General features: G+C 27.1%; 1 protein-coding gene across 4 annotated transcripts in view; it reads right to left on the bottom strand.

Moving 5' to 3' along the window:
* The window catches only part of LOC135923480 (leucine-rich PPR motif-containing protein, mitochondrial-like), a 46503-nt gene that overhangs the window by 18311 nt on the left and 15008 nt on the right, over nt 1-13184 (bottom strand). For all 4 annotated transcript variants that reach the window (XM_065458250.1, XM_065458249.1, XM_065458252.1 and 1 more), the window contains 2 exons: nt 6079-6281; nt 3858-3942 (listed from right to left, as the gene is read on the bottom strand). In XM_065458250.1, coding sequence (XP_065314322.1) covers nt 3858-3942; nt 6079-6281 — 288 coding nt within the window. The remainder of the gene's footprint in view (nt 1-3857; nt 3943-6078; nt 6282-13184) is intronic.

Below are 13184 nucleotides of genomic sequence, written 5' to 3' on the forward strand. Positions count from 1 at the left end.
GGTGATACAAACGTTGGTCAGGCTCAGGGTATAAAATAATGAGGTCTGCAATGAGCGGGTTTTTGGCCAAAAAGCCCGCCCACTCATTATTTTGAAATTTAATTAACCCGCCCACTTATATTTTTTTTCTTAATTTACCTATCTATAAATTTTGTTTAACCCGCCGCCCGCCTAATGTTTTAAAATTATTTGAATAGCTGGTTTGGCTCTTTAATTATTTAAATGTATTTTTAATTAAACATATATAATATGCAATATTAGGAAATAAAACTATTATTTTTAATAAATTGAAGTCTGTCCTGCTCATTTGGCCTGAAAAATATCTAAAATTTACCCCTGCCCATTACTTTTAAAAATTTTTCATCCCGCCCTCCACCCGCCCAATGTTACAAATATTTAAAAACCCGACCATACCCATTCAAAAATAAGCGGGCGTGGGCGGGCGAAAAACCCTCCAAATGCAGACTTCTAGCTGTAATTTTATTTAATACACATACGTTTTTTTTAACATAAGCTAATCTTGATCAATATCTTTTATCCTACCCTCTTTAAGCTAACGGGTCCAAAAGGTTGGATTCAGTAAATTATTTTCCAAAACTGAAAAAGGTCATTCTATATCAAGCACCTAACAACCTACCTCTTTCATTTTCAACAAAATTTGCAGGTATATCTTATTAACCAGTTAGACTAAAAACAAAATTTTAGCTCGTTAATTATTTGAGATTATGGGGATTTAATGTATAAAAATCTATCTTTTTAAACTCTTTTTTTACTGTTAAGTATAAGCCATTAATTAAAAACTAAATCAATTTGAATATTAACATATTTATTTATAACTAAATCTAATTGATAATTTTAGTGGGAAAAATGAAAATTTTTCTGCTCGTTTAATAATTTTCTAACAATTTCTTCAATAATTGTTAGTTACTATTTAATTTTCTCAAAATATTGCAAATAAGGTAAAACCCCTCATTCACAGTTAGCGCGAATTTACGGCGAAAAATAAAAAAACACAGCATATTTTGTAAACTTCGCCACGAATTCCCTCTAACTGTGAATGCAAGGTAAGAAACCTATAGATGGGGTTACATATGAACATCCCAATGCAATAAAAGATTTTTTTTATTGTTTGAAATCATTAAAGGCTTTTGATAAAAAAAAATTACGGAATAATCCAAGAATAAATTTTTTTTTTATTTTTAATTACACGATATTCTTTTTAAATCAATTGTATTGCTTTAAAATGGGTTTAAAAATTTTTTTAAAAAAGAAGCCTTTTGTGCATTGAAATGTTCAAATATAGCAAATAATATCTATGTTTTTTAATTCATTGTTCATAATATTTTTAGTATGAAAAAAAATTGGAGTTCCCAATCTGAAAATTTAATTTTCAACTTTCAACTGTAAACATACGATGAGCATATATAACGAAATTTTTTATTTTTGTTTGTTCGCCTAATTATTAATCATTGACTTCTTTATAAATATAAAATCGAATATTCAAATTTACTTCGTTTTTAATAACTAATTATTTAACAGGGAAAAGGGATTAAAAAAAGGTTAATTTTTATACCTTATCCACATTATCTCAAATAATATAATGAGTAACGAGCTAAAAGCTCGTTGTTAATCTAACTAAAACATGTATGTTGTGTCTATAAATTTTTATCGAAATTGAAATGGATGAGCCGAAAATCTCAATTTTCTTGCTCTTTGATATGAAATAACTAGATTTGTGCGCCTGCTCATGCCGGCAATTTTCTTCAGGTGAAGCTGTCGATTGAGATAAGCCTGGCTCTCCGCTAATTTTTTTATCGGCAGCGCGACGTGTAGAATTTTTAGAATTATATCACATTTAGTCTTCATCATTTAAATAAAAATTTATATTTAAAAAATTTTACATGGCAACTAGAAACGTGAAAAGCATACTGGTGAAACCATATTATCGGATATCGAAGGTATAAAAGAGGAATTCCATTTAAAAAACAAAATAATTCAGATGGTAAATGATGCTGGGACAAATGTCAAAAGAAGTGTGAGATTGGGAATTATGAGCATTATTTACGCTTAGGGCATGGTCTCCATAACTTAGTTAAAGTTGATGGCAGTTACATGAATTAATATTCTAATTTAAAAAAATTAAAGAAATCCTTTCAGCCCTCGGATATCGAGTATCCGATTTGGAATGTGCAATTAAGGTTGAGCATCGTAAATGCCTGCAATCAATTTATGAGACAGGCCATCTTTTGGATATTGATGATTCTGATCCATACCTTTGTGAACATTTTGATATCTCTGGTGAGGCTGATAATATAAATTGCACTGTACCAACAGATCTAATTAATACGAAAACCTTAAAATTAAATTGCCCTACCTTCTGAAACAGCATATTAATTATACTAAAAAGTATCCGCTGTGACAAGATTCCTATAAATAAAGTGCTAAATAAAATAGGAAAATAATCTTTAGAACTTTTCAATAAAGAGTTGGATCTAGTTCACGAACTTTATACATTATTAAATCCACTCAGCGAGTTGGTGTAATTTCTTTCCTCCCAAAAGAAAGCAATAATAAATTTAGGGTTATTGTTTCGCAGTGAAATAGAAACACATACAAATTAATAAATTTGATTGCTCAGATATAATTTGTCTAAAAGAAAATATGCCATAAGGCTTGAATAGGATTTCTTACCGAACTTCAAGTAATTTATATAATATTTTTATTAATAAAATTATATAATAAACATTCGATAACGACGCTACTTGATCCGAGATTTCAAAATCTTGAAATTGTTTTAAATATTTAAATTCTAATTTTAAATTAGATATTTAAAACTTTTAGAGCATGATAGAAATGCATAGTGAGGTTCAAGTTGAAGATAGTGGCAAATATCCAATTCATATATAATTAAAATAGGTCGTGAACCTTCCCCTCCAAGCAAAGATTATAACCAAATTAGCAATCTAGAGCAGGAATGCCATATTTTATTCAGGTAATATAGTATACCAGAGGAGGATGCACTCACTTTTTGGGAAAAAGCGAGAAACTTCCTAGGCCTGCTAATTTAGCTAGAAAGATCTTTTGTATACCTGCAACTAGTACACCCACCAAAAAGGACTTCTTTATGTCCCACGAATCTTAATAAAATACTATTTGTTCATGACAATTATAATTTTACTAAATCAGATTTCTCATTTACTATATTTTTTACTTTATATTTTGTTTGCATTCCAAATTCATATTTTAATTTGTTTTAATAAAATCAATAGAATATTACTAAGTGTTGTTTGTGTCTCTCTGACCTGAGTAAAAATGCAATTCCTTAGTTTATTTCTGAAAATGAGAAAATATATAAATTTATATAGAAGTGAGACAGGAAATATAAAGAACTCAACCAAGCAATCATATAGGAATGACCCAAAATCGAACCCTAACTTGTTGAAAATTTCAGATATGTAACCTTCTGAGCCACATCTGCCATAATTTTTTTTAGATACATTAATAATTTACGACGCTACCAAATATTATAAGTAAAAACCTCGAAAAAAATAATAATGTAGGACACTATCGCTCACTACCTATACGCCTCTCTATATCATTTTATATTTTCGTAAATTTTCTATTATTTTATATAATACACCTAAGGTACATTATTTTGGGTGATGTTGGGAAAATCGGATTGGGTCGGAATTTTTTTTTATTTAAATTTTCTGGATTGGGTCAGTTATGATTTTGAATTTCGGGAATGTTGATAACCTAATAATAAAACGTCAGAAATAGTGACAATATCTTTATATCAACGAACGTATATTTGAGTTTACAATTATTATACTAAATAGCTAATTCGTTTTTAAAACCTGTATTTTCGGATGATTTCCGATCTTTGACGGAAGTACTATTCGAAAATGTACGCCATATGGTAGTAAGTTTATTCTGATTACCCTGAAATATTTTATAAAATTATAAATTTAATTTTTATTAAAATCAATCTCGAGGCTAAATATTTCTAGAGTGGCTTGCTTATTATTTATATTTGTTCGAGTTTAGTATAAATTAAATCATTTAAATGGGATGGAACAAAATCGCCGTTGTCTATAAAGATTGTTAAGTCAACTGAGTCAGGAATTTAATATAATTTTTTAAAGAATTAACTTAAATAAGCACTTTTTTGTTTTAATCTTAGTTTTTATTGTTGGTATTTTTTTAAGGTACATTTTCATTTTTAAGCTTTCAGCTCCTTTAAAGAGAGCTTTAGTTTTGCTAATCACACTTTTGTTTTATTATTTTGGAGTTGATTTTCTGTCCAAGCAATCTAGAAGAAGTGATCTTCTATGGCATTAATCTAAATGATCGGAGAATTATCAAGATAAAATTAAAAAGAATTATAAGTATAGGGCTAAATGTTTGATTAATTATAGGAGTGCGAGAAATAAATCTATTAATATGCTAGTAAAAAAAATTGTTTGAAATCTCTAAAGCATGAATGCCAAAGGAAACAAACAAAAAACTTCTATTTGAATGAACGCGGAGAGATATGGTAGATAAATTCTGATGTAAAAAAGATAATCAAGAAGAAAAAGAGGTGTTACACAAAATGGTAAAAAATTATAATGGTGGAAGACAAGGAAATCTATAAAGAAGCAAAAAAATCCAGGAAGAAGCAAGTTTTTAAGTGAATTGGGAAATGAGGAATATATTCAAGATTGCAATAGCAGATGGCGAAAGAAAGACGTTATAAAAAAGGATTGCTTAAAAAAATTATGAGTGATTGGCTGCAGATTTAAGAGTGCCTGAAAGAAGCTGCCAACCGCATCTGCTTAAATGAAAAGAAATCGATAAATATGTCGAGATGCGCCGATACTGATACTAGGGTATCAGACGGTATATGACAATACTTTCAATTTTAACTATACCAGGGACCGATCCTTAAATACTTATTAATCTTTATATTTTTTTAAAAAAAATTAGCCTATTTTTAAATAGGAAAGAAAGAAGAAAGCGTTGTTAAATTTTTTTCTTCCCTAAATCTTTTTATTTTAAGATTTTGTTACAAAATTAACTTTATTAATAAATTACGACTACAAGTTTCATTTGAAAGACGTATTTTTTACAAATCAATAATCAAAAAAATAATTTTTGTGGAAATGGAGACTATGAATGTTATAATAATATTTTTGAAATAAACCAAAGTATTTTATATTTCAATTAAAAAAAAATTGTATCTAATGTTAAAAGGCTCGATTTTTAAAAACGGCCCGATTATGATTTAAGTCAAATAATATTATGTAAGCTTGGAGATTTTTCTCATAAATGGCAGAAAGGTTTGGACCTATGCCAAATCCGAAGCTTACATAATATTATTTTGGCTAAAATCCCAATCGGGTCATATTTAAATCGACCCAAATCGGACTTTTTAACAACACTATTTGATCGGCTAAAAAAGTGATATCTATGACATCTCTAATATTTCTATTTATAATCATTTGAATGGTACTATTATCAATTAGTTATAAATATAACTTTTTACTGTTACTTGTATATTATATATTTTCATTTATAATAAATTAATTTACCAAAAAAGCGATTTTTAGTATTTAAGTTATATGATAGATATCGCTCGATTTCAATTTTGAGATCTTAATGTTTTAATTTATTTTTTTACAATAAATTATCATTTTAATTTTGTATTTAATTTTGAGATGATAAAATAAAATAGATTATAAGAACGTTTAAACACAATAAGAATATTGTGATCAATCAGAATCTGGCAATAGGTTTGTAGAAAAATTTTGAGAAAGTATAAGATAACAAACGAATTTAACGCACGCCTGCTGTAGTATGTAGTATATATTTGCTATTGGGTATTGTAATAAAAAAATCAAAAGTAGCAGCTTATTTATAGCGAAATTCAATATTTAAAAAATAAACTATTGTTTTAACACTATTCCTTACCCATAACTCATTCTAAATCCCGATTATAAATTAGATAATACTTCTAAAAAACTATTTTTTCCTTTCTTATGTTTTCATACAAATTATATAAATTCAAAAAATAAATAAAATTATAAATATACAGACCGAAGGCTGATGATCTTTAGATTGTGCTGTTTCTTCTTCGTAGTCCTCGTCCATAGCCTCCTTTAAATCTTCATCCTCTATTGCCTTTTCCCGTTTTCTCCCCAAAGTAGAGCTATTCCTATTTGCCTTAGAGTTGTTATCAACAATTTTGTCTAGAATAGGGTAAACGTAATCCACTAGTGTTTGAAATGTGGGCCATATTCCTGTAACACAAAATGGTATGGTATGGTAAATAATAATAGCGTTCAAATGTGCAAAATATATACTGATATAAAAACAATTATAATGGAGAGATAATCGGTATTTTAATCTGAACGTATCTGACGGTGAATAAACGAAGAATTTTCATTTGTCATAAATATAATTCCATCCTTATTGTCAACTAGACATAAACGAGTAGAAATCGATATACTTACAAAAAAAAATTAATGGATAGCCTCGTGATAATTAGGCCATTGATTCGATACTGGGAGGTATTTTTTGTAAAAAAAATTTGATAAATTTTGAAGAATTGAAATACAGGGTAATTTTTAAAATAATAATAAAGAGGATTTGGCTAAAACGATCATAACATCTGATAAATATTTTTTATTAGAAGTACATGAATTTTGATCGGGCTTTGAAATTTGGTTCTAAATAACGAATTTCGAACTAGCAAATATCAAATATACCCGCGTTAAAAATAACGAGGTTATACAGTAAGCATTATAATAATTTGGGAAGATTGGTAAAATGGTGTAAATGCTAGGATTAGAAAAATCAAAACTGAAATTAGAGCATAATAGAGAGGGATTGGATAAAACTGACTAAATCATGTTTCTAAGAAAAAAATAGATAATCAAATTAATGATAGTCTAGAAATGTACCAGATTCCGGATCCAGGCATGTATCTTGACCGATTCTTTTTTATGTATATCAAGGTTGAGCAATTACAATTTTGTAATTTGTAACTGTAATTATAATTAATTCACTTTAAAAAATGAATTAGTAATCATAATTAATTACATTTTTCAAGAATGTAATTAGTCATTAGAAGTTATAATTGCAATTCATTTTCTTAAATTTAATATGTATTATACATGAAAAGCGATTAATTAATACAATCATTCATTCAAATATTTTTTTAATTTTAAACGATTAATAGTTGTTACGCATCATTTATATTTTATAATTATTCCTGTAGAACTCTAATAATAACTCCGCTAATTGCTCTTCTAAACCAATCCCACATTTATTTAATTAAATCAAAATCGCCAATATTCATTCCAAATTTTTTCTGAAAAATATCAAACCACAAGAGCTGATTGTAAAAATACCATCAAATCACTGCCAGTAACAGAACATATTAAGGTGTATAAAATATAAATTATTTATTCCTAGCAGTGTTGTTAATCGCTACTTTTAAAAGTAGAGCGCTACCGCTATCGCTATTTGTCAAAAAAAGTAGCTCGCTATTAGCTATTATTTTTTAAAAGTAGCTTTAGCTACTTTTTATAAAAAAATTTAGAAACAAATTTGTTTTATTTTTTGCTTATAATGTTATTGTATTAGAGATCTGCAAAGTGAGGCCCGGCCCGTACCCGGCCCGAACGGGCTTCGGGCCTAATTCTATTTAAAATAATCGGGTTCGGGCCGGAACGGGCCTAATATTTTTAAAAAAATTCGGGCCGATTCGGGTCGGACCTTGGAATTTTTTTTTAAATATATCTAAATTTATCAATTTTATATTGAATTTTTTATGTAAAATAAAAATATTTGATTTTATTTATTGAAACTAAACTTGAGTAATTATAAAGATTAATTTCTACATTTAAATAAATTCGGGCTGGGCCGGGCTTGAAAAATTAGGCACGAAGCAGATCACTAGTAAATATATAAAAATTAACATTTATAAATATTAAAATATAGTTAGTTTTGATTATAAAAAAATTTATGTAATAAAAATAAATATTTATGGTAATTTGTTGCATTTTATAAGTTTTTACCTAGTGTTATGTGTCCAACTATCTGCCGTGGTACATATATATGATATCTCTGATAACTCTACTATTAGAGCATCTTTCATCACTTTAAAGTTATCTGCTATTTTATTCATTAGTGTCTGGTGACATAAAATTGTTGTACCAGGGGATGTTTTAATCATCATGGTAAATGATGGATTATCAACCAAGGACATTGGCTGAACTGTATCAATTATAAAATCAATAATAACTTTATCAGCCAATTTCTGAGAAATATTGACATTTGGATTATTAATTAATTTGGTTTGAATTCAATTAGTCTTTTTGGATGTAGAGTCGCCTATACCAAAATTATTTAAATGTTTCTCCATTTCCTTAAAGCTACTGGCATGAACAGTCTTATAAAATAAATAATATTAGAATGTAAAAATGACAATTTACCTTTTGGTGTTTTTTGAGGTTATAACTGGATTGATTTGAGGAAATATTTTTTTTTACATTTTAAACAAATAAATTTGAAGCCAGTTTTGGATTATATAATTATTTTTAAAAGTTTTCAAATCTAGGGAATTGGAAATTATAGCTATTAAGAACATTTTCTTCCCTGGTATCTTCCATTTCATTAATATCGTTGTCTGAATCACTTTCAACAATTTGGATATCCATAGGCGATGACATTTTAAATTATTAACACGTGATTTAGGTTTATAATACATTTGAAAATATAAATTAAGAATTGAAAATATATTTCAATTTCAAAATTAAATAATAAATCATAAAAATTATAATTAATTATGGTATTATATTTAAATTTTCATGTATCTTCATTATATTTTTTAAAAGTAGCTAAGCAAAAAATGTAGCGCCTTAAAAAATTAAATTACAAAAAAAGTAGCCGCTATTAGCTATAGCTACCAAAAAAGTTAGCGCGCTATAAGTAGCTCGCTACTTTAACAACTCTGATTCCTAGTTGTTAAATTTTAAATAAATTTCCTTCTTTGGCAAAAAAATATAATAAATTTTTTAAAAAAAAACACTGAATCATCAAAAACAAATAAAATAATCAGATTCTACAAGGATTATTTAAATCAAAGACATCCAAGAATCCTATAAGGCGACTATTGATTTTGAATTTTGTTATTAAGAGTCTAATATCTATGCGTGTTTTTAAAGATGAGATATGTTTTAATAGAAATTTCCCTATATAAGTTATGTAAATTAATATCTAAACAAAATGATTTAAAATATCTGAAACTATTCCAATAAACATTGCTAGCTAGGTATAATTTCCAATAGATTGTTCAATTTTATCCTGATAATTTTTTTCAACTTTGACTCTTACTTCCACCACAAATATAATTAATAATTTATAAACTTAAGATGCTTACATCTAAAATGTGAAAAAGATAGGATTAATTAGTATGCTAGAAAGTTTTCCAACAATTAATGAGTACAAAACAAAGTTGTCTTCATTAGCACCTGTAGAAAAACTATTTAGCTTGTAACAAACTGTTAAACAAAGTATTTATTAAATCCGATTACCTCTAATTATATTAATTGTAGTTTTTAGAATAAATAGGTAATTATAATTAAAATTTTATAAGTAATTGTAATTAGGAAATCATTACATTTTTTAAGTAATTATGCCCATCTCTACTATATATTAACACATCTACTATATAAAAATGAAGATTTATAAATAAAAAAACATTTTATTTAAATGATATCAAATTAATAAACAAATTAATTGTAAAATATTGAATAATGTCGATTAATATATAGTAATAAATTTAAATAGAAAGAATTTTTTAATAACGAGTTGGTTTTGTAAAATGCGACAATTATTATTTTCAAGCGATAAAATTATATTTATCAATTATTGTTATTAAAGGGGATTCTGAGTGCAAAACCTGCCAAATAATAATAAAAGGTTGACACAATACTAACCTGGAAAAACATGGAATACCTAAATAGAAATAACCAAATTTTTGGAAGAAGACACTGTTACAAAGTATACTGTCAGTATTGTAAAGAAGAATGAAAATAATATTGAAAAATTTTGCTTTAAAAAAAGCATTCATATTGTAATGGTTGAGGATGAAGCTTTCGTTGAGTTAGTTACGATAAATGGAAGACCTTTCAATATTATTGAGAATTCTAGTTTAAAAAAAATTATCGATCCTATTAGTAAGGAAATTGGTATATCCATTAACCGTTTTAAAATTAAAAACCTAGTAGTTAATGAATCGAGAAAAAAAATACAAGCAAAAATAATAAAAGAAACAAATAATTAATTAATTTCATAAAAATTGATTCCGCCAAAAGATTAGGGAGAAATATTCTAGGAGTAAATGTACAGTATATAAAAGGAGATCAATATTGAGAAATTTGGCTATGAACGAGATTAAAGAGTTAGCAACTTCTGAATATATAAAAAGAATATTATAAACATTAAATACATTTCATATTCCTATAAGAAATGTTTATATAATCACTACGGATATTGCTGCTAATCTTACAAAATCAATTAAATAATTAAATGAATTCACTGGAAGAGAAAAATAATATAGACGATGATAATTATGACATAGATGAAATTAATTTACAGGAAATAATATAAGATTTCTCCACAAATATATATTTCAGATGTGCAGTCCATACTCTACAATTGGCTATTAATGATTGCCTGAAAAATATTCACTTTGAAATTATAAAGCAAGGGATGCAAAATATTTAAGAACTCCAACCATTGCAATAATATTAAAACCAATGAAAAGGTCAAAGGCAATATTAGATTGTACACGTTGGTCCTCAATTTGTATGATGCTAGAACGATTATTAAGTTTGTAAGATTTCGTACTGATTTTTTTACAGGAGCATGTGAAGTCGTTATGTCGGAAAAATATTGGTGCCAAATAAAGTACCTTACTAGCATTAGTTTCTTTAAAAATAACAACTTTTAGATTACAATCAGAACAATTATGTTTATCGGATTTGTCATATGGATTAGATGATTAGATTTAGAAAGATTTACAAGTCCTTTTTTATAAGAAATATAGAAAAGATGAAAATTAGAGAGCAAAATAATTTGCAAAATAGTGTTTTATACGCTTCTATATATTTAGACCCTCGATATATAATTTTATTGAGTAATGAGCAAACAGATGGCTAAAGACCATCTTAAGGATTTATGGCATACGCAAAACTCCATTATTTACAACATAATAAGGCTACAATACCAACTGGTTGTAGTGATAATAATGATAATGATAGCAACATTGATGATCTTAAAATTATAGTATTAGATAGAGAAAAAAAATCAAATTATTATCAGATAGAAAGGAGGAAAAAAAATACCTATTACATCTTTAATAGAAAAGTTCTCATAAGAGAATTAATAAGGATACACATATTTTAATGGGATGAAAATTCAATATATCCAGAATTATATATCTTGTCCAGAATCGTCATGACTGACCGGCGACACAAGCACAATAATTTTATAAAGATAACTATCTATTTTAGGTAAGGGTAGAACGTGAATTTTCATCTTTAAATATATATTGTATTATTTACGTGGAAATATCAAGGATGATATTTTAGAAGATATTATGATTGTGCGATTGAATAAAATATTCAAAATATAAATTATTCCATTTTTAAATTTTTTATTTGTAAATTATGTATGTTTATTGAAGTATAATAATAAATGGATGAAATAAAAGTTTTATATTGAGCCATTTTTTTACGTTCTCTAATCCCTGAACCCGGACCCTTTTTTTTCGAAGAGTTCACATCGTATAAAACAAAAATAATTTTTCTTAATCTATAATTTTAAAGATGAAATAGATCTAATATAAATTTTATTTTATTACTAGCTGATAGCCTTTCAAGAATGACGGGTAATCAGAATTTTCTCCGTATGGATAAATAATAAATTTTACCTTCATTTGACGATGGATGAATCAGAATAGTCAAATGAGATGAATAGATTATCCGTATTCATCTTCCAATATTTCTATAAATTTTTAGAGAAAGGCCAAATATATTATGAAAAATATGGAATAAAAAAAATATGATTTGTGAATTACGATATTTATCAATTCTTTTAAGAAATTTTCCACATCCTGACGCAATGGTTTTTGCTCTCTCACTTCGTATAAAATCTACATTCTTCTCAAAGAATCATTTTAAATGCTTTTAAAACCTTCCGAAATACTCTTTTAAGTCAATCATGGGGGCAAACCTGATTATCTCACAAACACTTTGGTGGTATCCACCCCATTGCAATGGGCTATATAGAAAATTATTAGCAAAAATAATTGCCATGGATCAAAACCCAGGGTCTTAACTTATTAAGTATCAATTAAGATTTGGTGTTAAGGGAGAAGGCATAGCTTCACATGCCATTTGTATTCCAAAATCCTCCTCCTAACATGGGTATTATCAAAGTAGACTTTAAAAATGTTAATAGCAAATTTTGTGAACATTTCATAAATTGTTTTTATCCCAAATTTCCTGTTTATTCAAAATTCCTAGAGACATACTGTAAACTTAAAATTTCTTTATTCAGACCACATGTCATAGATTCTGACAAAAGGATCCAGCAGGGGGAGAACGTCCTCGTTTATTTTACCTTGGAATTCATTATCACATCCATTATCTTAAATCTAAATTTGATTTGGATATAATTATTTGGAATCTTGATGATGGAACAATCTGTGATGCTCTTCCTAAAATAATTGGTTTTCAATTTCTTGAAGCCAATTTTAAAAGACTCATTCTTAATAAGTCCAAATCCAAAATCTGTTTCCATGATAACAATATACAAAACCCTCATCTGGCAAAATTAAATTTTTTTTGAGTACATAAATAATAAAAATTAATATAATTTAAAAAAAGTAAACAAAGTTAGATTAACAAAAAAAATGCATTGGGATTCGAACCCAAAGCCATCAGCTTCGTAAGCGACGCTCTTGCCGATTAGGCCATAGACGCTTTTCAAAGTTGACGATTTTTTTAAATATATATTATAAATTGTGACACTGTGACTATGACACGGCTTTTATATATTATAGATAGATAGATATATGTTTATGATGTATTAGATGGTAATGTTAGATATTATTTTGAGTGTTTGATATG

This window comes from Gordionus sp. m RMFG-2023, chromosome 2, assembly GCF_954871325.1.
Source record: "Gordionus sp. m RMFG-2023 chromosome 2, tfGorSpeb1-WG-v2, whole genome shotgun sequence".
Classification (NCBI taxonomy): domain Eukaryota; kingdom Metazoa; phylum Nematomorpha; class Gordioida; order Chordodea; family Parachordodidae; genus Gordionus; species Gordionus sp. m RMFG-2023.